The sequence below is a fragment of the Callospermophilus lateralis genome, chromosome 3 (assembly GCF_048772815.1).
Source record: "Callospermophilus lateralis isolate mCalLat2 chromosome 3, mCalLat2.hap1, whole genome shotgun sequence".
Classification (NCBI taxonomy): domain Eukaryota; kingdom Metazoa; phylum Chordata; class Mammalia; order Rodentia; family Sciuridae; genus Callospermophilus; species Callospermophilus lateralis.
Window position 1 is genome coordinate 112,029,162 of NC_135307.1, and position 27,225 is coordinate 112,056,386.

The 27,225-nt window shown below is 50.0% G+C and overlaps 1 protein-coding gene across 1 annotated transcript in view; it reads left to right on the forward strand.

The window, feature by feature from the left end:
- Window positions 1-17,435, forward strand: part of Coro2b (coronin 2B) — a 135,783-nt gene extending 118,348 nt beyond the window's left edge. The window contains exons 4-12 of the mRNA XM_076851004.2: window positions 1,746-1,895; window positions 2,411-2,575; window positions 4,756-4,872; window positions 6,621-6,725; window positions 7,137-7,233; window positions 9,837-9,949; window positions 10,284-10,374; window positions 10,565-10,704; window positions 15,598-17,435. Of these exons, the coding sequence (XP_076707119.1) occupies window positions 1,746-1,895; window positions 2,411-2,575; window positions 4,756-4,872; window positions 6,621-6,725; window positions 7,137-7,233; window positions 9,837-9,949; window positions 10,284-10,374; window positions 10,565-10,704; window positions 15,598-15,729 (1,110 nt within the window). The 3' untranslated portion in view covers window positions 15,730-17,435. The remainder of the gene's footprint in view (window positions 1-1,745; window positions 1,896-2,410; window positions 2,576-4,755; window positions 4,873-6,620; window positions 6,726-7,136; window positions 7,234-9,836; window positions 9,950-10,283; window positions 10,375-10,564; window positions 10,705-15,597) is intronic.
- Window positions 17,436-27,225: the final 9,790 nt, after the last annotated feature.

Genomic DNA, 27,225 nt, shown 5'->3' on the forward strand with positions numbered 1-27,225 from the left:
GATGAGAGTGGGGAAATGGGGACAAAAGAACATTTGCAACTGTCCCCTAATTATCAACTTTTTCTGAAGTGTACATTTGAAGATGATTTTCTGAAACTGAGAAGGGTGCATATGGGGTGACCCCCAGTCTTGCTTGAACCTGACTTTCTTATCTGAAAACCTCCCAGTCGACTGTGCGTGAGTCCTGGGGGACACAAGTGTCGGGAAACCTCACTTCTGAGGACTCGGGAGGAAGTGCCTTCTTGCATAGGAGACTTAAAGGAATTCCCTGGAGGTACCCATTCCTGGTCTTACTCCTCAGGCCCAGAGTCAGCCTTTGGCTGCCTTATCATGCTCTTTGTGATTATCAGCAGCCTTCACGATTATAACCAATGGCTACTAGGACATACAGCATATTAAATTGTCAGTTACCTAGAGTGTTTCTACATTTTCTGTTTAGATGATGTTGCAATGAACATCTTCATGTGCACATTGAATTTTTAGAGTGAAGTTATAGAGTCAAAGAGTCTACTATAAATGTCTTTATGGTTCCTCCTAAAGTTTGCCAAATTGCATCCAAAAGAGCTCCTCTGATTTATATACTGCCAACCCCAATGGTATCTACAAGTTCCAGCATAATCTTGCCAACACTGACTCCCCCCCTCCCCCGCCCAGTTGGCTATTTTAGTGGATTTCAAATGGTATCTCAAAGCCAGTTTTCCTGTTTTCTCCTTACTAGCAAGGGTGGAGTTCAGGTTTTCAAAAGAGTTGCTTTAAAGATGTCCAAATTGTAATCCCACCTGCTCTTTCCTTTCCACCTGGTTAGATTCTAATACATAAAATTAATGATGATAATAACAAGAACTGTTACTCCACAGGTCTGTTCAGAGCACCTTCACAAATAGTTGCAACCTTGTCTCATGTTATACCACCAGTACACAAGACAAAGCCAGGGGCACCCACCCTCCCCACCCCCGCGATATAGATGACACAGTGAGTGACAGAAGCCCACCAGGGTAATGTCAGGAGTCCCAGGGTGCAGGGGGTTATTTGCAGAGAAGGGGCTTAACTCGTCTCTCTGTGGCTACGTGGTCTCTCTTCTCCACTGTTCTCTGCATGTCCCAACCTCCTCTTAGCAGATCACCTTTTTCTGCCTCTTTTCAGCATCCACAAGACTGAAAATAGCAACTCCATTCTAGGCTCTGCCCATGTTTTGGGCTCAGTGACTCCAAGCCAAGTCACTCCCCCGAGTCCATCACCTCTCAGGACAGACTGGGACCTCCCAGCCTCCCAGATGCATTTCCCCCCACTCAAGTGTCCCTACTGGGTTGGGCACAGAGTGGGGTCCCAGGCCATGAGTAACCATCAGGAGCTGGGGCTGAGGAGAGAAGAAGGAAGGCAGATTCTCATGGAAGGCTGTGAGGTGGAGGTGAAGATAGTCTTTCTACTCCAGCGCTTGCTAAAAGCTGCATGCACATGTTCCTGAACCTGGCTGACCCCAGCAACATCTGCATGCCAGGAATCATCTTTGTAGGTCTGCAGAGACTTCTTAGAGTAAAACTCCCAAAGGGAAAGGGGAGCTGATCTCCTCTCTGGCCACTCCTGGCACCTTCCCAGAGGCCTCTGGTCGGGCTTCACCTATTGCCCAGAACCAGGAGGTGCCTCACTTGGCCAGCCTTGGAAAGCTGGATATCCCAGGAAAAGAACCCTCATTATCAACTCCTCTCCCTGTCCGCCCAGCCAAAGCCCTTGGTTCCCCTCTGCAGGTGCGGATCTGGGAGATCCCTGAGGGTGGGCTGAAGCGGAACATGACGGAGGCGCTCCTGGAGCTCCATGGACACAGCCGGCGCGTGGGGCTGGTCGAGTGGCACCCCACCACCAACAACATCCTGTTCAGCGCGGGCTATGACTACAAGGTGCACAGCAGGGCGGGGCAGTGGGGCAGAGTCAATCAGCGGGAAGGGGTAGGGAGAGAGAAGGGGATGCTTGAGGATCTATAGGGAGGCCTTTTCCGAAGCCTGTTCACTACTGTGGTCTCATTCATTCATTCTCTCATTCATTCACTACACATGACTGAGCATCTCACGTGCACCCCATTGTTCCTGGGGTCCACAGGGGCTAGAGGCATCTTTCCTGCCTTCTCTGGTGGTTGATGAACTGGAGGGAAGAAAATAGAGCCCCATCCCCTGACTCCAAGCATGCCCTCCACAGAGGGGTGCCAGCCACCTGGGACCAGGCAAGGGATATTAGTACATCTGTATAACCAGACGCGTCAGTTTTTCTGAATAGAACTCAATGTCACCAGGCTGCAGCCCAGCACACGGCAGCCTCTGCACGAGGTGTTTCTCCCAGGGCAACCAGGGGTGGATCGAGGACAGACGCCCACACTAGAGCAGCGGCTGACCCCCCTGCTGCGTTTCTGCCTTCTCAGGTCCTCATCTGGAACCTGGACGTGGGCGAGCCAGTGAAGATGATCGACTGCCACACTGATGTGATCCTCTGCATGTCCTTCAACACTGACGGCAGCCTGCTCACCACCACCTGCAAGGACAAGAAGCTGCGCGTGATCGAGCCCCGCTCTGGCCGCGTTCTGCAGGTGGAACCCCACATTTTTTTTGAGGTGGAGGGAGAAGGTGTTGGGCCTGGGGCTCTGCTTTCTACCAGGCCTGGAGGAAGAGGTTGTGCCGGGGCCGTCCTCTCACACTCTGGTGGTCACCTGTTCCAGCCCATCTGCTCTGGCAGCTTCTCTGCTTGTAGGAGCCCTGCCTTGTTCTGGGTGGGAAGGGACCCAGTACCTTTTCCTGTTCCCACTTCACCTGCCTCCTCCAGATGGGATTCTTCTGGCCTGCTGGGATGACATCTTTAGCACATGAATCCCCAGGTGTCAACCAACTCCCATCCTGGGCATAGAAGGAGGAGACTTTGGACTCACTGCCCGGCCACCTGCCTGGGATGAGCTGGGGAAATGGCTCAGGGAACCATCCCCACAGAAGGCTCCAAGTGGGGAGGTTGGTGGTGGCCTTAGCTCTACTTTTGGTCTTTGAATGTCCTGAGTCTTAAGTGTGAGGAAGGGAGTAGGTTCCATTCAGGAGTAACAAATGAACATTTCTTGAGCACCCACTATATGCCATTCACTGGGCTGCATAGCATGGAAAATATGGAAGCCATTGAAGGTTTGCCTACCATATAAGAGAGATCAGTGCTTGACCTGGGTGTGTTAATCTTGGAAGAATCCAATATTGCAACACCAGAAAGTCATCTTCTACTGGGACTACAGATAAAATAATCCTAGTTGTTAGTATCATCAGTATTCACCAACATTTACTGGGGGTTGCTGAGTGACAGACACTTGTCAGGCCTCTGCATTGTTTCTGCTGTTAGTCCTCAGGACAGCCCTCCCAGGTGGGTACTGTTGCTCTTTCCGTTTTACACATGACAACACTGATCCTTAGGGAGGTTGAGAAACAAATTTCACCGTCCGTGGGGTGGGGCTAGAATTCAAGCCCAGCACCCACACCGAACAGAAAGGGTGCTGGAGCACAGAGGACCGGCCTGCAACTCGCAGATGAGGATCCAAGCCCAGGGAGGCCAAAGGTTCTCCCAGGATATGCTTTTTTTTTCTTTTTTTGGCAGAACTGGGACTAAAGCCCAGATCAAGTGCAGCCAGCCTGGACCTTTGGGCTGCCCCCTGCTCCTTTCCAACCTGGTGCTGACTCACCTGGCGAAGGACTGTGGTGAGTCAGGAGGAACTCAGTGTGGTAGGAGCAGGAAGGAGCGTGCTCAGTTAAGAAGGAGCCTCCTGTTGAAACCAGGTTACTGTACATTGAAGCAGCAGTGTCCTGTGTCCTCCTGAGCCTCAGTTTCCTTGTCCTCAAAATGGGGATAATGAGTCCTTCTAACAAGTGTCAGGTTTAAGAGATGCCCTGGTGGGAGCACCTGATACCTGTGTCCCCCCCGACCTGGGGGAGGAGGCTTGGTGGAAGTTCACCCCTCCCTGCCCTGTTCCTGCCCGCAGAGGCCTGGCTTTCTGGTTCCCGGGGTTCCCTTGCTCCACAGCACCTGTGTTCATTTCCTGTCGCTGCTACAAAAACTCACCACAGATGAGGTGGCTTAAAACAACAGAACTGTGTTCTTTCGCAGCTCTGGAGGCCAGATGCCCCAGATCGAGATGTCAGCGGGGCCAAACGCGCTCCAGAGGCTGTGGGGGAGGATCCATTCTGACCTCTTCCAGCTTCTGCGCCTGCTGGCTGCCTTGACTGTGGCTGCAGCACTCTGGTATCCGTTGCCGTGGTCACCTGGCCTCCCCTCGCGTCTGTGTACTCATCTTTCTCTTACAAGGACACTTGTGGTGGCATTTGGGGCCCACCTATATAATCCGGGGTACCCCTCATCTCAGGATCCTTAACCCAATTACGTCTGCAAGGACCCTTTTTGCAGCTGGGCGTGGTGGCGCGCACCTGTAATCCCAGCGGCTTGGGAGGCTGAGACAGGAAGATCGTGAGTTCAAAGACAGCCTCAGCAATTTAGCAAGGCCCTAAGCAACTCAGTGAGACCCTGTCTCTAAATAAAATATAAAATAGGGCTGGGGATGTGGCTCAGCGGTTAAGTGCCCCTGGGTTCAAGCCCCTGTATTTTTTTAAAAAGAGGATCCTTTCTCCAAATAAGCCAACATCCATAGTATCCTGGGATTAGGATGATATCTCCTGTGGGCGCAATTCAGCCACTATAGTGCCTGAAAGTTGGGGTCCCTGGCTCACTCGCTGCCTGTCCCACCAGGAGGCCAACTGCAAAAACCACCGAGTGAACCGGGTGGTGTTCCTAGGAAACATGAAGCGGCTCCTCACGACAGGGGTCTCCAGGTGGAACACAAGACAGATCGCCCTCTGGGACCAGGTCAGTACAGGGAGGCCAGGTGGTGGGCAGGAAGGGAGCAGGTCACCTAGGCCTGAGCACCTGGGGTCTCTGTTTCCCAGATGGAGCAAGAATAGAGGTTTATGACTTGGGTTCCTGGGGTCTCCGCTCCATGTGGAAGAGGGGACGAGATATAAGAGAAGGGAAGGGCTGGATGAGGCTCATGTGGTCCTGGGGAATGGACCCATAGATGGTACCTGGACAGGGCCAAGGCTGTGGCCCATCCTCTGGTGGAGAGTGGATCAGGCAGTGCCACCTGGCTGGAGCCTGGATGTGCTGCTGATCAGCCCAGACACAGGCTCACATTCCACGCGCACCCCCAGCATGTGCTGGGATTCCATCCTGCAGTGGGACATGGGTGCACTGGGCCAAGGCCCACAGAACCTCCGGGGAACCAGGTCAGCATTTTCACACTGGGAGTGGGAGCAGAGCATGTCTCCCCTGCCCAGCGCTGCCTCCATCTGTTTGCACATGTGCCCACGTCCAACTGTGACCTCCAGCCAGGCCTTGCCGGTCTCCTAGATGGGTCTGCGGGGTCATGGGGACTTGTGTGTCCAGTCCTTTTGCACATCCTCTCCTCACCTACCGCCTGGCCCAGAGCAGTGGCACAGGCCCGTAAGCAGGCCCCGGAGGTGGGCAGGGAGTAAGGGAGTGGCTTCAACTCTCTGTGCCACTTGAGACAAGACCTATTGTCTCGGATACAAAAGATGATGGGAGGGAGAGGGGGGAGTGGGAATAGGAAAGACAGTAGAATGAATCGGACACTATTATCCTATGCTCATATATGATCACATGACCAATGTGGTTCTACATCATGTACAACCAGAAGAATGAGAAGTCGTACTCCATGTATTTATAATGTATCAAAATACTCTCTACTATCATGTATAACTAAAAAGAACAAATTTTTAAAAATAAAATAAAATAAAGTCTCAGGCTAAGAAAAGCTGCTAAGGCTCAGCAGGACAGAGCGTTCTGGGCCAGAGGGCAGGAAGGCCAGAGAATGAGAACTAGCTGGGTTTGGGCTAAAGGAAGCATTTGGCTTCCATCAGAGGCCACTTCCTCAGGAAGTCAGGTGCCTGTCCCCACACAGCCAGCTCTGACAACATCACCAGCGAGTCAGAGATTTTGGAGCTGGCACTGGGCTCAGAGGGCTTTGGGACAATGCCTGCCCACAACTGCAAGATGCTTGACTTCTTTTTCCTGAGTTGGGGTTGAGCTCCAGAGAGATCTGGAGACTTGCCTGGGGGCACACAGCAAGTAGTGGGTGTGCAGAGGGAACACTGAGAACGAGTCCTTACCTCTTGCTGGGCTTTCCTACTGCCCTGGCTGTTTTTTTTTTTTTTTTTTTTTTTTAAAACAAATAAGACTGCTAACAGAGTCTCTAAGTTCTGGATACTATTTCTTGTCTTTTTTTTTTTTTAATATTTATTTATTTTTAGTTTTCGGCCGACACAACATCTTTGTTTGTGTGTGGTGCTGAGGATCGAACCCGGGCCGCACGCATGCCAGGCGAGCGCACTACTGCTTGAGCCACATCCCCAGCCCCTGCCCTGGCTGCTTTTTATGACAGGAATGCATCCTTGTCCCCCCACTCACAGGACAAGATTTTTATCATCTGAGGGGGACCTGGCATGAAAGGGTTGTGACTCTGAGGGCTTTGCTGAGATTCAAGAAGTGATGTACCGTCTTGTCTAGACGTAGGCTGACCTGTCCCTGCCTCCCCACAGGAGGACCTGTCCATGCCACTGATTGAGGAAGAAATTGATGGGCTCTCTGGCCTCCTGTTCCCCTTCTACGATGCCGACACCCACATGCTCTACCTGGCTGGAAAGGTAGAGGGGGGGGAGGGCAACCTGTGGGAGACTCCTACCCAATTGGCAGTGAGTGAGAATTCCCTGGAAGGTGAGGGGTGCGGGTTGTATGTGGGAGTCAAGCTCAGAGCCCGGAGTGCAGAGATGGTGAGGAACGGTGGGATTCGAAACACCTACAGGCCCCTGGTCAATAGTCTTACTTGTCCAAAAAATGCTGCCCTGCGCGCACGCGCTCCACCCCATCCCACCTCCGGCCTCCACCTCCAGTCAGTCCCCATGGTAGGACCACCCAGTGGAGAGCACAGATCTCTCTGGTCTTAGATGAGCTCTGATGCACATCGAGGGCAGCTCTCTTCAGCAGACCCTGGGACCAGGGCCTGCTCAGCCCCCTCTCTGCCATACCGTGCTCACCACCCTCTCTCCTGCCCCCAGGGGGACGGAAACATCCGGTACTATGAGATCAGCACAGAGAAGCCCTACCTGAGTTACCTCATGGAGTTCCGCTCACCAGCCCCACAGAAAGGCCTAGGTAAGGGGGCCCAGAGGCTGCCTGGACATTTGCCTCGTGGATCACCCTCTTCCTTAAAAAGGAAAAACCAGACTCAGAAGGCCACCGTCTCGGACAAGTCAGAGTGGAACCTGCAGGTGCTGGCAATTGGGAGGGTCAGCTGGTCCTTCCTCAGCCAGCCGGTCACTGCCCCATCGACCAGCTCAGTCATTCCATGGCATTGCGTCCACTGGCATCCGTGCTGAGCAGCAGCCTTCGGGCTGCTATGTCTTCATTCCCGACGGCAGATGAGGAGACGGAGCCCTAAGTGGGTCTGACATGCGTGGAAGGTGGTTCAGTAACTAAGGTCCAAGGCAGGGACTAGAGGCAAGCCCCTTCCTGAGGTGCTGGGAAGCCAGAACCCCAACCCCAGCAGCCGGTCTGTCCCTGCCTGATAGGGCAGGAAGTCATTCCAGGTGTGTCCCCTCACTCGGCCCCAAGTTGCCCAGGGTCTCAGAGAGCCCAGACTTGGCAGCGTGTGAGTCAGGCAAGCTGATCTCAGACACCACATTCTCCTACCACGGAAGTCTGAAGGTGACATCCCTGTTAACTAACACCAGTGCTTATGACCCAGCAATTCAGTGTCTGAGGTCTGAATCATCCAGTGGAACAAATCTCTTCAGAGTCCCAGATCCTGCCTCTATAGGTGACTCTCCTCTTGGGGCCTGAGTCTGGCTTTTTCCCTCAGAGGATCTTGTATCATGGACAGGGCCTGAGGACCAGCTTCAGGATCATCAGGGCTGAAAAGGGCCCAAGAGCCCAATTCAATGGCAAACAAAAGAATGGAAGCCCAGAGATATCTGAAGTCCTAATGACCATTCCACCTGCCCCACCTCCTTCAGGGACACCCCTTCACCAAGTAGCACGGAAAGCAGCCTGGACTTTGGAGTCAGGCCTGAGCGTACATTCTGGCTCACCTGAGCGCTTAACCCTGGTGGGAAGGAATAGAGTAGTCCTAGGAGGAGAAACAGTTAATGCAAAGGCCCTCTGGCCAGAAGGAGCCTGTCATGTTCTAGGATCAGAAGCATAGACTATGATATAGCAGGGATGGAGAGGAGATGGGGGAAAGCACTAACTAGGAGAAGGAGTTTGGAATTTATTGGAACTCATTGGAGGACTTTCTTTTTCTTGGGTGAGGGGTGGGGCAACACCTTGCGGTTTGAATATTAGTGTAAGATTGCTCTAGCTTCTGTGGGGGAGCAGAACATGGTAAGGGCCACTAGGAGGCATGGAGACCAGTTAGCAAGCAGTTGTAGATTGTAGACAAGAGAGTCTGATAATTAGGTGGGTAGTATGCAAATGGGGAGGAGGAGGAGATTCCTGGAGAAGTTTGGGCATAAGGTCGGAAGCACTGGCTAAGGCATGGGATGTGCTGGCTGGGGAGGAGCTAAGAGTAACTGCCTCCTTGTCCTCATCCTCCTCACCTTGGCCACCACTGAGCATTGACCATGAGCCAGGTATTTTTCTCAGGCTGAAATACATTACGTAACTCATGCCTGGCAGGTCCTGGAGCTGTGAAGTGGCAGAAACGTTCAAACTTAGGGTTGCTAGCTCCAAATCCCAAGGGGGTACCCAGTGCTCCAACCCCTCCACCTCCTGGAATTGCACCATCTGGAAAAGGAGCTTCTGTTCCAGGGGTGGGGAGGTAGACCTAGAGCCTACCTCCCGCTTACGTCACAGGGAAAGACAGGAGTGCCATTCACCCACGCTCCTCATGGTGCCAGGCTGGCAGTGGGCATCTTTGCACTTGATCCCTACCCCACCTCTCATGGAGCTGCTTCTGTCCGAGGAAAGAGAGCTCAGAGAGGCAGATAGAGGGGCAGAATCAAACCTGGCTTGAGCTGTGCTAACACCACACTGTCCCCTCCTAGTAGGTATTCAGGAGACTTGGTGGTTAGGGACATTGTGAAACACAGATGTCACCTGCAAGCACCACTTATTCTGAAAGACATACAACAGAAAAACATCTGAGGCTGTGTTTAACCTCTAGGGGAGCGGGGTGGCTTTGCCCTCCTCGCTCTTGGAGGACACGGAGGCTTAGGGAAGACAGTTCATTTCAGAAGGTGATGGGCTCTGGGACCCTGTTATCTTGGATAAACCCTGCCCCTCTGCCCCTCAGGGGCCTCATAAATAAAGGAGTTAACTAGATTCAAATATTTCTGCAGTCTCTTCAGGTTCTACAAGGCCCAGGTTCTAAAGTGTGCACATGATGAGACATGTCTGGTCCAAGGGACTTATTTGAAAAGTGACCAGCAGGAGTTATATTCTGCTGGGTGCAGTGGCACACGCCCGTGATCCCAGCTATTCTGGAGGCTGAGGCAGGAGGATCACAAGTTCAAGGCCAGCTTGGGCAACTAGCAAAACCCTGTCTCAAAATAAAAAGGGCTGGAGATATAACTCAATAGTAGACCTGGAGACCCTGGATCCGCAGTACATTGCCTGAGGCAATGACCCAGCTGCACTCTGCATGGGTTGTTGTCTCCAAACCTCTTCCTGATCCCTGGCTGAGAACACTAGGCAGGGGTAAATGCACGGAGGGGGCTGGATATCTGGGCCCCCATGGACTGGTGTGCACCTCTCCACAGGGGTTATGCCCAAACACGGGCTGGATGTGTCGGCCTGTGAGGTGTTCCGCTTCTACAAGCTGGTGACTCTCAAGGGCCTGATTGAGCCCATCTCCATGATCGTGCCCCGCAGGGTGAGTGGGACTGGATGGACACCAGAGGGCCCCTGTGTTGAATCATAGCTTGCTCACCACTGCCCATAAGCCTGGAGGAGCCCAGATGAAGGAGGTACAGTGGGTTGGGATCTTCAGACTCCGGGTACAGAGTAGAGAGAGACATGCTCAGGTGGGGACAATTGGGCCTGCTGAGTACAAGGGCAGGTCCAGGCAGCTGGTATGGCAAGAGCCAAGACCTGGAGCAGGAAAGCAGTCAGCATGGTGGGAGGTCTGAGAGGAGAAGTCTGCTGCACGGCAGGGGCTTCCTCGGCAGCCCCCAGCGGTCCACTCCCCTGCGCTTCCTCCACTACAGTCGGATTCCTACCAGGAAGACATTTACCCCATGACGCCGGGCACGGAGCCAGCTCTGACCCCGGATGAATGGCTGGGAGGCATCAACCGAGGTACCGCTGTGGGTCGACTTCTCAGAGGAGGCCACGAGGCTGCGACTCCATTTTCAGCCTGGCCTGCCTGGCGCCCCTGGCACACCCTCCACCTGCTCGCCCTCACACCTGCCTGCTGTCAAGCATGACAGTGAGATGCACGTCACTTGACAGCAACCAGTCAGTGAGACGCCTCCCCTGCCTTCCTTAGATCCCGTGCTGATGTCCCTGAAGGAAGGCTATAAGAAGTCCTCAAAAGTGGTATTTAAGGCTCCCATCAGAGAAAAGAAGAGCGTTGTGGTCAACGGAATAGATTTATTAGAAAATGTCCCACCCAGGACAGAGAACGAGGTAAGGAATGTAAGTTATTACCTCCACGGGCCCTGGAATAGCAAGACCTTTACATTTCAATCATGGGCTTCAGGCCCCCATGTGCCAGCTCCACTTGGAAGCATTTTTTCTTCCTGTGACAAACACTATAAGTAGCCTGCTGTGGCTTCCATGGCCTCTGACCCCAATAAACAGAGGCTGGGATGGTGGGGAGATAATTGCCCCTGCCCCGCCTCACATTTACTAGTGCATGGAGGTGTGCATCTTCTCCTGAATCCATTTCAGGATGCTGCCTGGCCTGGTGCATGGCAGCCCTGCCTCCCTCTGGGCGCTGAGGCAGTGACGGGCTTAGACACTTCCTGGACCGTGGAAAGGGCTGGCTAGTTATGAAAGTGCTCTTTGTGTCATTTGGAATGGGAGAAAGCTCCTTTAGGGACAGCTAGAGCTGAGCTTTGTCCATACCCTCTGAAGGCACCCTCCACCGCCAACCCAGGGGTCAGTACAGCTCAGCTCAGCCACCAGTCAGAGGGGCCTGCCATGTGCCAGGCACTGGGCCTGGTGCAGCTGAAGTAGTTGCATGGAACCATCTGCATTTGAATCCTGGCCCTGCTATTTCCTGGGTGACTAAGCAAGTTTCTTGATCTAAGTCCATTTTTTCATGGAAAAAATAGGGGTATGCGATGCCATGAGCATTAACGAGATAATCTGTACTGCTCTTTCCAGTTTGTACTAAATGCTCAAGGAAAGAGGCCAACTGTAATAGCTATCTATCACTGTGTAACAAATTTCCCCAGAACTTAAGTGACTTACAAATGTTTATCATCTCACAGTTTCTGAGGGTGCTGTGGCTTTGGTGAGGCTGTGGTTACACTGTCCGCTGGGACTGTGGTCACTTCTAAAGGCTGGACTGAGGAAAGATCTACTTCCACATTCACTCACTATAACTGGATTGAAGGCCCCAGTTCCTCATGGGATGTTGGCCAGAGGCTTCCTCAGGTCCTTTCCATATGGACTTTGCCACACACATGGCTGCTGGCTTTCCTCAGAGCCTGGGTACAAGAGAGAGTCACCAGGATGGAAGCTACAGACTTTTAATCTATTCTTAGAATAGCTGTGGTGCCTGCCTGTAATCCCAGTGGCTCAGGAGGATGAGGCAGGAGGATCACAAGTTCAAAGCCAGTCTCAGCAAAAGCAAGGCCCTAAGCAACTGAGTGAGACCCTATCTCTAAATAAAATACAACACAGGGCTGGGGATGTGACTCAGTGGTCGAGTGCCCCTGAGTTCAATCCCTGATGCAAAAAAAAAAAGAAATGACATTACATAAATTCTTCCATATTCTGTTTGTTTGAACCAACCTATTAGATCCAGCCCACTCTTGACGGGGGAGGATGACATGGCCATTTTAGAGGAGGCCCACTAACTTACATTATTGCTATAATTAATAAAAATCAGAATATCTTTGACCTCTGGGATCTCACAGTCTTAAAAGGGGAGATGGACAGGATCCCTGATAATATGTTTACTGTGAAGTATGTTTGTGTGCCGTTGTAGAGGGATTTTCAGTTTTCTAGGGTTGGATGAAATCTTTTTTTTTTTTTTTTTAAGAGAGAGTGAGAGAGAGAGAGGAGAGAGAATTTTTAATATTTATTTTTTAGTTCTCGGCGGACACAACATCTTTGTTTGTATGTGGTGCTGAGGATCAAACCCGGGCCGCACGCATGCCAGGCGAGCGCACTACCGCTTGAGCCACATCCCCAGCCCTGGATGAAATCTTACGATAAATGGATTTGCTTCAAAATAATTCCTGAGGGGTGTGGTGGAAGGGAAGTAGGGAGCAGAGATGAAGCAAGAATGATTACGTGTTATTTGTTGAAGCTGGGTGATCCATACTTGGGGGTTTGTGGTGCTGTTCTTCCTATTTTTGTAAATATTTAACATTTTCCCTTTTAAGAAAAGGTTTTTGGAAAGATGCCCTACTTTCAAAGGTAGTGATACACAGGTGGCTGCAGTTTGCCCAGGTGGGCAGTGGCAAGGGCCTGAACTCAGGTCTGGCCCTGGGTCTGGAGCAGGCAGGGTAGAGTAGTGTCCAATCAAGTAACATTTAGCTATAGACTTGCCTGTGAGATCAGAACTGAGAACACGGAGGAAAACTTCAAAGGTATCTGAGCAGACCAAACTGATGCCATGATCTCTCTGTTCCAAAGCTGTGCATCTTCCTTGGGAGGAAGTTGCTCAGAGCCTGCAGACTCTGGTTCCCCTCACAGTTCTAATTGTCACAGAGGATTGGAAGCAACCCAAGAGAAAGAGGGACTGCAAAAGATAGACACATGGATCTAAGCGTAAAGACCAACTGATAGCTTGACACGGCAGAGGAGACGTAGGTCGTACAACTCAGTAACACTGAATTATACACCTGAAATGGGTGAATTTATGGTATGAGAATTATACTTCAATAAAGCTGTTTTTGACAAAAGTGGACCTAATATCTGCAAGGAAGTTTTTTGTTTTGTTTTCTTTTTGGTGCAGGGATGGAACTCAGGGGCACTTAACTACTGAGCCACATCCCCAGCCCTTCTTTATATTTTATTTTGAGACAGGGTCTTGTTAAGTTGCTGAGGCTGGTTTTGAACTCACAATCCTCCTGCCTCAGTCTCCAGAGCTGCTGGGATTGCAGGTGTGCGCCGGCTGCAAAGAAGTTTTTGTATTTTTTTTTTTTAAATATTTATTTTTTAGTTGTAGTTGGACACAATACCTTTATTTCACTTATTTATTTTTATGTGGTGCTGACGATCGAACCCAGGTCTCGCACATGCAAGGTGATTGCTCTACCGCTGAGCCACAACCCCAACCCTGCAAAGAAGTTTTGAGAATGTGGAAGATGCAACATTGTGCAGAATCATTTACTATAAAGAAAAATAGCAGGGCTGGGGATGTGGCTGAAGCGGTAGCACGCTCACCTGGCATGCATGCGGCCCTGGTTGGATCCTTAGCACCACATACAAAGATGTTGTGTCTGCCGAGAACTAAAAAAAATAAATATTAGAAAAAAATCCTCTCTCTCTCTCTCTCTCTCTCTCTCTCTCTTTAAAAAAAATAAATAAAAATAAAAAAATTTAAAAAAAGAAAAATAGCATATTGTCCTTCAGAGAAGATATAGTCAGGATCAGTGGTTTGTTGGTTAATAAAATTTTAAAAAGAAAAGAAAAAAGTAGGTTAGGGAGGGAATCAAAAATAATGCAGACATTGCTTAAATAATTGATTTTCATTTTTCCTCTTTTTATTGGCTCATTATAATTATTAACAGTGAGATTTGTTATATTCATACATGCACACAATAAAATAGTATAATTTGATCACTTTTGATTTTCATTTAAAACATACAAATATTCAACATATTTTGGTGTTTTATCTGATGAGTTCTCCCCTGGCTGGAATCTGCCATTTCTTTCTCACATAAATCACATCCTACCTCCAATTTCCTGTTTTAATTTCATTTGGGTGGGACAAAAATTTAAAGTCATTCTGAAAGCAAAGCCCTTGTTTTCACTAATCTGTTTTTAAAACAGGTGAATTAGGGTATAAATTTCCTCATTTGTAGTGTGTAGCCCTATGAGGTTTGACAAACACACACAGTTGTGCCACCACTACACAGCAAGAGATAGCCTATCTCCCAATCTCTATGGTTATATCACCCATGCCTAACTCAGCTACAGTTTTTTTTTTTAAGTACCTGGGATTGAACCCAGGTGCACTTTACCACTGAGGTACATCCTCATCCACCGCCAGCCCTTTTTTTTTGGAATAGTCTCACTAAATCGCCCAGGTTAGCCTCAAACTTGTAATCCTCCTGCCTCAGTTTCCCAAGTTGCTGGGATTACAGTTATGAATCACCATACCCAGAAAACTATATATTTTTTAAACATTTTTTAAACTTGTAGTTGGGCACAATACCTTTATTTTATTTATTTGTTTTTTTGTGGTGCTATGGATTGAACTCAGTGCCTCTCACATGCTAGGTGAGCGCTCCACGGCTGAGCCATGACCCCAGCCCTTAACTGTACTTTTTTAGCATCACCTTTAGTAAGATTTTATAAAGCACTTAGCTAAATTCTTTTTAAAATTTTTTTATACTCATTTCATCAGTGTATATCATATTTAACTAAAGTATGCCATTACAATAGTAAATGTAACTCACATCAGAATTACACAAACACAAGTGACCATGGATGGCCTTCATCTCTAGTGGGCAGGGTCCAGGAGTAGTCTGCTGTTTTCCAGGGCTCAGTGTTTTGTGGGCATCTGTCAGTATGTTTTATAGAGGAAATGAAGAAAGTGGTCAATCCAGGGAGTCAATTGAGTGAAGGTCTGCCAACATACCTGATGCTGGGCCCGTGCCCACCCAGTGAAGGAATCACCTCTCAGTGAAAACTTTGGTACCTTGTCATAGTCCCATATTTTAAAAGCAAAATTCCAAGGCTGGGGTATAGCTCAATGGTAGTGAGCTTCCCTAGCATGCATGAGGAGCTGGTTCCCTCCTTAGCACCACAATCAAACCAAAAACTAGTTTCCGTTCTGAATCCTGAGCCTCCTTAAGAAGAGAAGGATGAAAAAGATCTTAGAAAGGTTTCCATCCAGGATGATAAAGAAAAGCATTAGGTTCACATTTGGACTGCTGGGCTGGACCCAGACCTTATCGGTGAGCGCCTGCCTGCCTTTCTCTTAGGTCACAAGGAAGCTAGGAGCCATGGCTGAGCTTGGAGGGTGAAAGGTGGATGGGGATGGATGCGGGCTGCCCAGACTGAGAGCAGTGGAAGCCTGGGAGGCAGGGGATCTGGAGACCCACTTGCCAAATCCCTTCTCACCTGCTCTCTCCCGGGCCCTCCGTGGCCCTGTTTCTTCTTCTTCCACCCCAGCTCCTCCGAATGTTCTTCCGGCAACAGGACGAGATTCGACGATTGAAAGAGGAGCTGGCCCAGAAGGACATCCGCATCCGGCAGCTACAGCTGGAACTGAAAAACTTACGCAACAGCCCCAAAAACTGTTAGCTCCTCAGCTGGGCTGATTTCTAAGCCGATCTCTCCGTTGTTTCTACTCATCCCTTAACTTCCCTTTATCCAGTGACCCCAGAGACAGAGCCAGGGCTGGAGTTGGGGGGCCAGCCTGAAGACCCCCATCTACTGCCTCAAGAACTGGAAGCTGACCCTTGACCTCCTGACCTCACGCTAACACTAGCCCCAGCTTCTCCTGGAGACCCCTTCCCCCAGCTGACAGCCCCTTTTCCTGCCACCCAGGAGCCAAGCTTCTCCTCTGGGTCAGGGCCACAGACTCCTTGAGAGGTGTCTTCCTCAGACGAGGGAGCAGAGGGGGAAGCAGAATCCCTGATTGACTTAGAACTTGAACTTTTCCCCTGCCAAGGGGGCTGTCAGGACATGTCAGCACTCAATAGAGGCCTGCCCAGGATCACGGCTGGAAGCACAGAGTGAGGGCTGGGTTGCAGGCTCCTCCTGCAGTCCCAGCAGCCCTGGCTCACCTGACATGGGCAGCCGCGGCAGGCTCCCTTCTGTCTCCTCCCCTCCCCCTGCCCCTTGTCTTCAGGGAATGAAGAGGATGCTCTCCAAGGCCATAATGACCCCTTGCCTGCCCCGTGAGTCTCTTCAAAGCTCTTGCACACCCTTTTCCCAGTTAATTTGAGTCAGCCAGGGTAGGGATTAGTGTCCCCATTTGTCAAAGAAAGCACTGAGGGTTGCAATGGGGACGAGACCTACTAAATCACCCAGCAGGTCAACAGTGTACCCAGGACCAGGACCCTTGGTGTCCAGGCCCCAAGGCCAGGGCCCTTCCCACTGCATCGAATGCCAATCCCATTGTAGGCTTCTCCAGAAGGAGAACCGGAAGCCACTTCTACCGTCTGTCCCACACCAGTAGTGCCAATGTGCCACACTGCCCGGCGGAGACCCCCGTGCTGGGGGCCCCAGACCCCCCTTGCTCTCACCCTGCCCTCAGGGGACTCCATCTGAGATGAGGCCTCTTTCCTGGAGGAAGCCAAGGCTGAGAAGGGTGGAGCTTATCCTGGGGCAGGCGGAGCAGGGGTCCAATGGCTTCTGGGGATGTTCTGCTTGTGTTTCTCCCCACCGCTCTCTCAGCCACTCTCAGCCTTACGCACGTAGAACGACCACAGCCGACCACAGCCGCTCACATCAGTGCCGAACTTTCAAGTCGCCACCATCCTTTCACACATAGGATCCCGCCATCCTCACAGGCTCCATTGTGCAGACATGGGTACCGGGCGGTGGCCCGAGGGCACACCACTCTGGGATGCCACATTTCACTTGGTCTTCTGCACATTTTCTTTTTTCCTTTTCCTCCTTTCTCCTCTCATGGTCCACCACCCACAGAGCCCCAAAGCACTGTTCTCAGAAAAGTCACAGCTTGGGGGTGAGATCTGGGGATCAAGACATGGGTGTCCACTCTTTTCCCACTGGCTAGGATCTGCTAGATCCAGGACATTCCACCTGCTTTTCCTCAGCCACCCTGCAGAACATCCTGTCCACTGGCCCTCCAGGGGGCTGGGAGGGGTGAGCCCCCAGCCCTGGGCCTCTCCTTGACACCCCCCACCCTCCCAGAGCTGAAGCAGGGTCTCCTGGTCCCTCCTCACCGCCAGGCAGCATCAGCTCATCTCGCCTCACACTTCTGGAGCTTTTTTTTCTCTCCCATCGACCTTTGTGGTCTTCTGTGATTATTTATGCTGCCTCCCAAGGATAGAGTTGAAATAAAATGTTTTCAATGTATCAAAGCTGGGCGTGGCCACCTCATTTAACCCTGGGTGGTTCCTGCTCTCGGTCAGGTGGTACCTCAATGGTCAACTCCCCACGCACAGCTCCTTTGCCCTTCTGGAATAAGAGCCCAGGTCTATGTCAACAGATGTGCTTTTGCATCTTCATTCCTCACAGGTTTGGGGGGGCCACACAAGCCCTGGCCGTGGGGGCTGTCTTGTACATTGGAAAATGTTCGGCAGTCAGCCCCACCTCCACCCACCGATGCCACAGAAACCCCTACCCAGTTGTGAAAATTTGAATGTTCCCAGAAACTGCCCAATGCCCCCAGGGGAGTAAAAATCGCCCCCAGTTGAGAACTATCATCCTAGAGTTACTCAGTAGTTCCATAGTTATTCTGCTCTGTCTTGGGCTCTGGGGAGACCAGTGTCTTACACTGGAACAGCACTTCACAGTTTACAAAGCAAATTCCATACACTCAACACACGTTATTCTCACAGCAGATGAACAGGATATGTTCTATCATTCCCATTTTCAAGGACAGTCAGGCTGAACAGTGACATGTTCAAGGTCATTCAGCCATCGTAGGGGGTGAGAGGCCTGGGGACATGGATCTCCTGGGTCCAGGACCAAAGGAGACATGCCGTGTCCCCAGTCAGGCCCAGAGCTGGATACAGCTGTTCTGGAGGCCCCCCTCTCTGGGTGCCATCATATCATGAGACTGGTGACACTCTGCCAGGGTTGTCTGGCAGAAGATAGGTGCAAAGCCACCACAGGAAACTCAAAGGAGCCAGAAGAAAGCAGTGTCAGTCTTAAAGAAGAGGGTCAAGGAGGAGATGATAGAGGGATGCAGAGGAGTCTTGGGCAGGACACCAAGCAGAAGTCCAGGCCCAGTCCTGGTCCTGACTAGCTGTGTGATGTTAAGTCACTTTTTCTTTCTGGACAACATTTATTTTTCATCTACAGAATAAGGGATGTGGACAATTTCCTAGGGTCCCTTCCTGGTCTACATCTGGTTTCCAGTATACCAGCAGTTGAGAGGATGGGACAAATCCCCAAATCCACCCATTGCCCGGATCAGGTGGTACAAACAACTGTATCAGGAAGAGGGAAGCAGACGGGGAGCTTCCCACGGGCTTAGGTGCCAGAAAGCACTTCTGCTGAACATAAATGTGAACAAAGACACTCCTAGAGGTTCTGCTTGAAATTGATTGACAAAATCTGGATTTGAAAGCAATTTTGAGTCCAGTGGAAATCTGGCCCTCATAAGCTCCTTCTCCTTAGATGTTGGGGAGGATGGAGATAGTCCCTTGACAGGCTTCCCCCAATCTGGGCCCAGGGGAACAAGTGAATATATGGACAGGTAATCTGTCTTCTTGACCGGTCCCACCTTTTCCCCAAATCTGAGCCCAATTGGGTAACTCATTTATTTAATTTTATTACTGGGGATTTATCCCAGGGACACTTTACCATTGAGCTACATTGCAGCCCTTCTTATTTGAGACAGGGTCTCCATCAGTTGCTGAGGCTGGCTTGGAAATTACAATCCTTCTGCCTCAGCCTCCTGAGTTGCTGGGATTGAAGGCATGCACCACAGCACCTAGATAATCCTCACTTATTAGACTGTCCAGGGTCAGAGTTGAACTTGTTCTCCCTCTCCCCTCAGTAGTTCATTTTCCCAACGACATTTCTGCATTTATTGAAAAACTCGTTGGTTTCCCAGTGGTTGCACCTTGTCCTTAAATTCTTCATATGGTAGGATATATTCCTTGCCTGGTCTGTTACACTGATCCCTCTGCCATTGATGGCCTTGCCCACCATATATCTTTAAAGATGTAAGCAAGCAAGCCCTTTGTGGCTTTTTGAACCATCTCTATAGCCATGCTCCCTCCGAGGTGTTTGCTCCTTCTTTTCCCTAGGTAAAGATATTGTAGGCTCAACTCCAGACCCATCCCATCTATGGAGAGGCCCCTATTACCCCTGCTATTAGCAAGGGTGCCTTCCTGGGCATGCCTAGAATTCCTTATCCAGCCCCCTGATACCCAATTGGTTTTCCAACTTAGTTTATTAACACATACCAAGCAGCTGAACCTACTCAATACTGGGTGCTGGGCCTGCCCCTGAGTGGCTCCGGCCGGTGGTCTGTCTGTGGGCACCATCACATCTCCAGGCAGAGTTACCCTAGAGCTAGGATGAGCTTTGCTCTTGGCTGGGCTCAGCTTGGAATGGGCAGTTGTTTTGGAGTTTGCTGACTCCCTGCTTGTCTTCCAGCCAGTTTCCTGAGATCCCAAGATGGGTTTGGGCATTTTTAGACTCTCCTGCTACTGGGCAAGTATCCCAGACTGCCAGTGGACCATGTAGAACGTGGCTGCTCCTTCACTGTGGGAAATGACTTCATACTGAAAACACTCCCCCAGCTCCACCCTGTTCTCCAGCTCGAAATCGGTGGTGACCGTGACGGGGCTGCCTGGAGCAGAGGCAGACTCTTCACTCACCTCGGCCACAGGAAGCACTAGCTGATCCCTCTGTCTGGGATGCCGGCAGAACCTCCTTGTTCCCTCATGTACTTGTGTTTCCTATTTGGGATCAGCCTGCCGCCTGTCTTTCCTTGGAATTTCAATTCGTTAACAAGCACAAATGGGTCAGCCTTACTCAGAGACAGAAGGTGAGCAGTTACAGGGTAGAGCCTGAGGCTCTAGGAAGCGACTGTCCTGGAGCACCCTGTCCCCTCCCCACATCTGGCTTGTGACCCTGCCTGGAATTCCCCGCCCTTAGCATGTAGTCCCTTTGGATTAAGCACTGCCCTTGCCAGAGCCACCTTCATAGATAAACCCCCTGGGGTGGGTAGGCTGCTGGTGTGCACCAAGTTAACAGACTGGGCCTCAGGTGGGAGGATGGAGGAAGGGATACTAAGGACAGAGATCTTGGATTTCAAGGTCACCGTAATTACAGCAAGATTTAAAGATCAGGAAGAATTTGCTAGAAACTTGAATCCAGCCAGCAGGTGGCAGATGATGGTCTTTCTATCCAGCTTATTTGTTCTGAGCTGAGTCCCTTCTGCCACCTCCCACCCACCCCAGAATTAATGGCCCAACCACAGGCACCAGGCCTCATGACAAAGCAGACACCCAGAGCAGCCAGGATCCAAAACACCCCAGGTGTAGGAGGAGGGAAGCTCTCAGGAGGCACCAAGCCTTCTGCTGGCCTGGAGGTCACTTGTCCTCAGGGAGCATTGGAGGGAGCCGGAGGAGGGGGCTTGCCTCTCCTTCCCTAGGGGGCTGCAGACACGGCAGGATGTGTGACTGAGGCTTCCTCTGACTTCCCGTCTCAGACCAACGCTGACCTGTTCCATGACCTTGACCAGTTTCCCACAGGGACAATGACAGGGAGGGGCCTTTTCTGCCTGGAGAGTCTGAAATTTGATGAGGTTGGGGACTGAGGAGGAGGCGAGGGAAGAGAAAGCTGGAAAGCAAAGGGGAAGAAAGGGACAGGGGTCCCGGCCAGACCTCTGCAGCTGGTGGTCAGAGCCCAGGGCAGCCCAGCCCTGGGGCTCACCAGCTGCAGCCCACACAGTCTTCAGGAAGCCACTGATGAGAGAACCAGGAGCAATCTGCCCAGCTCTCTGCTTCCCAAGCACTGGTATGGCTCAGGGCACAGAGGACGAAGGTGGGGCCAGCCTAGGGGAGCCCAGGGGAGCCCTGAATCCTTGCCCAAGGGAAGCTGGACTCTGTTAAGGAGCCCTGGAGGGCTTGAAGCAGAAATGGACACCTCCCTCTGGCTGATTTGACTGAAGGGAACTGGAGGGCAAGAGTCAAGCAGGGAAACTAGGTCTGGTTGTGGGGCTAGTGACCCAGGTGGGAGATGGCAAGTGCCTGGCAGTGGTCAGGGGAGGGAGGAAAAGAGCAGGGAAAAGGGAGTGGGCAGGCACACATCAGGAGAACCTCTAGGAGTGCTCCACAGAGGCAGGGACAGCACTTTATGCTTTTCTTATAAATCACCACTAACTGGGGACTTGGAACCATGTTGGCTGCACCTTATTTAGCAAATGCCCTTTGGGCTACCTGAAGGAGGAAGGGCTGTCTTAGAAAATCTGTGTCCTTTTATCACTGAAATGATATTGCCTACCTGCCCCATGGGGCTTTTTTTTTTTTTTTTTTTTAATGTGCTGGGAATTCAAACCAGGGCCTTGTACATGCTAGGCAAGTGCTATATCATGAAGCTACATTTCCAGCCCTTTTTTATGTTTTGAGACAGGCTCTTGTTAAGTTGCCCAGGCTATCCTTAAACTCGCGATCCTCCTGCCTCAGCCTCCCAAGCTGCTGGGATTACAGGTGTGCACCACCCCGCCTGGCCTATTCTGTAATTTTAAAAAGACTCTAAACCCATGTAAAGCCTTAGGACCTGCCATGACTGCTTTCCTTGGGGCAGAATCCTGGGCTTTTTCTGTCTAATTCACCAGGCGCAGATGCTGGGGCTTCCTTCCCACATCACCACTGCCCTCTGGACCAGAAGAGCTATAGAACACGTGGGTAGTGGATGGAGAGAGCAAACTCAGGGCTGGCCAGGTGTCACTTCTGTTGGACCTTGGCAGAGAGGGCCCTGCCAGAAGCTCCTGCTCCCCCAGTGAGCTGACAGTTCATGTGAATATGGACACAGGCCAAGGTGGCCGCAGATGCTCAGTGGGAGCTGCCTCAGCCTCTCCTGGGTCTTCGTGATGCTGACTCTGCTTTCCTGACCTGTCCAGGTTTGGTCCCACCCACTGACCTGATCCAGCTCCACCTGGTGTCCCCATCTCTAATCTTGTCTTTGGGGAATATGCTGGCTCCTCACCCACCCTATTCTAACCCATAGCTTGAGACCTAACCCCTTGGGCCTACTTTCTTGGGCATCAGGCTCTTCTCTTCAAATCAAATGCATTGGTTTTTCAAGACTATTATCTCTGCCATGAAGTTTTATTTGTTATCTATTTAATCTTTTTGTGGTGCTGGGGATCCAACTCAAGGTGTTGCACGTGCTAAGTCAGTGCTCCCCCACGAAGCTACACTCCTAACCCACTGTGGAGTTTTGAAAATCTGCCTCAAAACTCATAAGTTGAGCATTGACTATTTGCTTACTTATGCATTCCAGCTATCAGAATCCTCATCCTCCCTGCGACAATGAATACCACTGACTATATTAGAAAGGCGGTACTTCAGGAACTATGGGATGAACAACTGTTATGATTTCCCAAGTCCACCTTCTCCACCTCCCCCCACCACACACATATATAACTGGATCATTAAAATAGCCAGAGAGATTAGGAGCATATGGAATGGAAGAATTTTAATTAATGAGGACATGAGACTAGAGAACAGCATTCTTTTGTTAATTTTCAATTAACATCCGCTGGACAATGACGCTCCTGTAGATGCCAATGATATAAAACCGATTGAGAGACTGGCCTCAGGAGCTTGGGTGAGTGAGGGAAGCAAACGATGTGTGGGTCAGGAAATCCAGCTCAGTGTGGTGAGTACTGTCTCAGAGCAACCCAAATTGCATAGGGCAGAAGAAGGACCGCTGAGGTCCTGAAGTGGATCCAGCTTCCCCCCTCAGAGGGAGAAAGGCCTTGAGGGAACAACAGCAGGTCCAAAGTCAAGGAGAAGGGCAACAGCTGGTATGATGTGGTGGGGAGCACAGAGGGCCTTGGGCTGCTGAAGCCAAGAGAGGCTGGGAAGGGACCAGCAAGTGTGCAGAGCCTTGTATCTGGCTGTCTGCTGGGAATGTGGGGCGTGAAAGCATCAGAATGAGACATTTTTATCACATGTATATTTCTGTGTCTAGGAAGAGAATGTGGCTCAGCATGGTGGCACACACCTGTAATCCCAGAAGCTCAGGAGGCTGAGGCAGGAGGATCACGAGTTTAAAGCCAGCCACAGCAATTTAGGCCCTAAGCAACTTAGCGAGACCCTGTCTCTAGATTAAAAATTTAAAATGGGCTGGGGATGAGGGTTAGTGGTTAAGCGTCCCTGGGTTCAATCACTGGTACCAAAGGAAAAAGGAGAGAGAGAGAGAGAGAGAGAGAGAGAGAGAGAGGGAATATGGTGGGGAGACAAGGTAAAATGTTTCTGACTATGGGCTGCAGTCAACAACATCTGAAAGCCACTGGTCTAGAACATACTAATGGTGCAAAGCAGAGAGTAATTGTCAAGGAGATTCCCAGGAGAGAGAACTCAGTCAGCGTGTGCTGTCACGGATGGCTTCCCAGAGGACAGTGGGGAATGGGAACTGGGCCTCGGAGAGGACAGGATGTGGGTGAGGGGAGGGGAGAGGGAATGACTGGGGAGAAAGGGATTTAGGAGGTAGCTTCCAAGGCTGCCCTGCTGGATCTTCCCTAACAGCTTCAAGATGGTTATCTTGGTGAGATAACATTTCAGTCTCAACACAGAAAAGCATCTGCTGACAGCTCATCTTTTCCTCCAACCCTTATGTAAAACCTACCTAACAAATAACCCATGTCTCTTTTGACCTTCCATACTGGGACACCAAATTCATGCTAAAACACATTACCCATTTTTGTAAAAATTCCCCAAACAGAGATTATTGAATGACCTGGGATCTGGGTTCAAGTGCTAGCTCAGAACTTCTTTGATCCAGTTCCTTAACCCTGCTTTTGTTCATCATAAAATAGAATCACCTAGGTTCCCCCCACAAACTTGTGAGCATCAGGTGCAGATAGACCCTGGGTAAAAACTCCCTCATCAGGAGAATTGTTGACTTTTCCGTTGGCCAGAAGGCCCATATATTGTCATGTAATGCTAGATTCGTGGGACCCCAATAGACCTCCAGGAGCCGAATCCGATGCAATCACACAAGAGTTTTTATTGCAAGCTGGAGCCTGCACTCACAACTGTTTCCGATGCAGCGGTCCCAGGGAGTGAGTCCTGGTCCTTTGTTCAGTGAGATTTTATAGGTTTTGTGGGGATACTCTATGCGTCACAGCATCACACAGCAAATCATTCCATACCTCGAGAAAGCCAACAATAACTCTTAACATTGATTAGCACATTCACTGGCGGGAACAAGTTGGGTAGGGGTGATTGGTCAGTACAAGAGGGGGATTCCTTTGAACTGATTGGTTTAGGCCACCACGAGGGGAGTACGTGGTTTCCCAAGATGTTATCAACTACCATAAACTACTGGAGGGTCTTCTGGCATCCCAGGTATTTTTCCCTGTCTCATGCTGATTGGTCGTTGCTAGGGGGTTGCTATGGGTCCCACCTAGCCTGATTGGGTCAGGGACACCTGGCTCCGAGGATCTCTCCTGTTATTTACAGACAAACAACTCAGCAGGGCGGCTATCTGCCTAGGAGTGCTCTGTGGATTTTTCCAAGGACAAGGCTCATGCCCCCTCCCTCTGGACAGGCCTTAAGGTAGAAGCTGTTTTCAAAAATGGAGTCACATCAGTTTCTCAGTCAGATTTCCCAAAGAATAAGCACAATTTGGCCATTTTGTCATTGTTGTAGCAGACCAGAGAAGCTATTATTTTATCTGGTAGCACAAGAGTTCTTTTTAGGGAAGGAAGTGTCTTTGTTTAGGCAAATACCTTGATAGGCCCCCTGAGGGTAGAAGGTGAGGCCCAGAGGATATGGGTTAGGAGGAAAAAAACAAAGATTGCTAAAAATCTCTAAGAAATGAACAGGAATTTGGAGAGGAGAAGAACAAAGAAGAAACCAGAATACTAAGCAATAAGGCCAGAAGCTAACGCCCTATTAGGTGGGAAATTGGGGAAGCTCTAAAGAACAGATTTTGTTTTAAGGTTTTGTTTTAGGGCTGGGGTTGTGGCTCAGAGGTAGAGCGTTTGTCGAGCACGTGCGAGGCCCTGGGTTCGATACTCAGCACCACATAAAAATAAATAAATAAAATAAAGGCATTGTGTCCAACTACAACTAAAAAAATAAATATTAAAAAAAAAAGATTTTGGGGGCTGGGATTGTGGCTCAGCGGTAGAGCGCTCGCTTAGCACAGGTGGGACTCAGGTTCGATCCTTAGCACCACATAAAAAATAAAGGCATTGTGTTGTGTCCATCTACTCCAAAGAAATAAATATTTTTAAAAAAAAGATTTTGTTTTCAATTATCTGGACCATGATTCTGCAATCCAACCTTTCTTCCCAGTATAATCTATTCCTAAAATTCCAATAATTGTTTTTTGTACAGGCCGCCTTGGAGTAGGTGAACTATAAGGAGTATCAAAGAGAGGGGGCTGTCTTCAACATTTGAGGCAATTTTGAGATAGGAATAAAGGTGTGGCCACTAGACAACCAAGAAGGAAATTTAGAGTCAGAGTTGACCTGCAGAAACCCAACTCCAGGGAATTCCCAGAATTCTTCGGGGAAAGCATGGGGTTCCCCTAGCTTTAAGATGGAGTTCAAACCAATCACCTGTAGAGTCACAGTGTAGGATCACCCCAGGAGACAACCGAAAGTGCTGACTGTCCACTTCTTATCTGTCATCAGGGTAAACATTTTCTCCAAGTTTTTCTCTGTGAAGTCAGTACTCTTTGGCTATTAGTGATTGAACTTCAGTCATAAATTAAGAACCAACCATATAAAGCCAATTGCAATGGAACACCCCTGTGACTTGGGAGCCTGAAACAGAAGGATCACAAATTCAAAATAAAAATAAAAAAAGAGCTGGGATACAGTTCAGTCGGGGAGTAACCCTGGGTTCCATTCCCTGTACTGTAAAAAAAAAAAAAAAAAAAAAAAATCAACCACATAAGAAAAAGGACATCAGCTTTTCTTTTCTATTTTTATGTTTCCTTTCCCCTCTTTCTGACTGTCTCCCGGCCAACAGCCAGTGTAAGCAGTGCTTACCTGACAGGTGACTCCTTAATGGTAATCTATTGCATCTGCCTGCTGTTTTAAAGTTTCTTCAGCATCTCATCTCGTTGGATACTGGATCTTCCAATAACCCTGCAAAGCAGGAAAGGCGTGCATTTCTCATGTTAGGGATGAGGAAATGGAGGCCCAAGGAATCAAAAAACCAAATATGGATAGTTGTGAGGGACAATGTCTGGTGTCAAGGTACACGGGAGGGATAAAATACAAATGCATGAAAAGACAGTATTATTGAAGAAGTAGAATATAAAACTAGGGACTGAGGATGTAGCATAGTGGTAGAGCATGTGTTCAGACTTCATGGGGCACTAGGTTCAACTCCCAGCACCAAAAACAACAACCACCTGGTATGTTTCCAGGGCATTGGCTGAAAGGCAGCCTGGGGAAAACCTGCAGCTCTCAACCCACTCTGGCCCTGAGCAAGCCCACCCTTTCCAGTTCCATGGGCCGTGTTGTCCAAGTACCCCAGCCATTTTAGTCATCTTTTTCACCACTGTGATCAGAAGACCTGACAAGAACAATATAGTAGAGGAAAGCTTTATTTTGGCTCCCAGTTTCAGCCCGTAGATGGCCAACTCCATTGCTCTGGCCTGAGGTGAGGCAGCATATCATGGCTGAAGAGGAAAGAAGCCAGGCCACAGGACCAGGAAGCAGAGAGAGCCCTGCTCACCAGGCACAAAATATAAACCCCAAAGACATGGCCCCAGAGCCCACCTCCTCCAGGCATACCCTATAGTTATCACCCAGTTAATCCCTATCAGTGGATTAATGCACTGATTAGGTTATAACTTTCATAGTCTATAATCATTTCACCTCTGAATGTTCTTGCTTGTCTCACACATGAGATTTGGGGGGACACCTCATAGCTAAACTATAACATCAAAAATAGC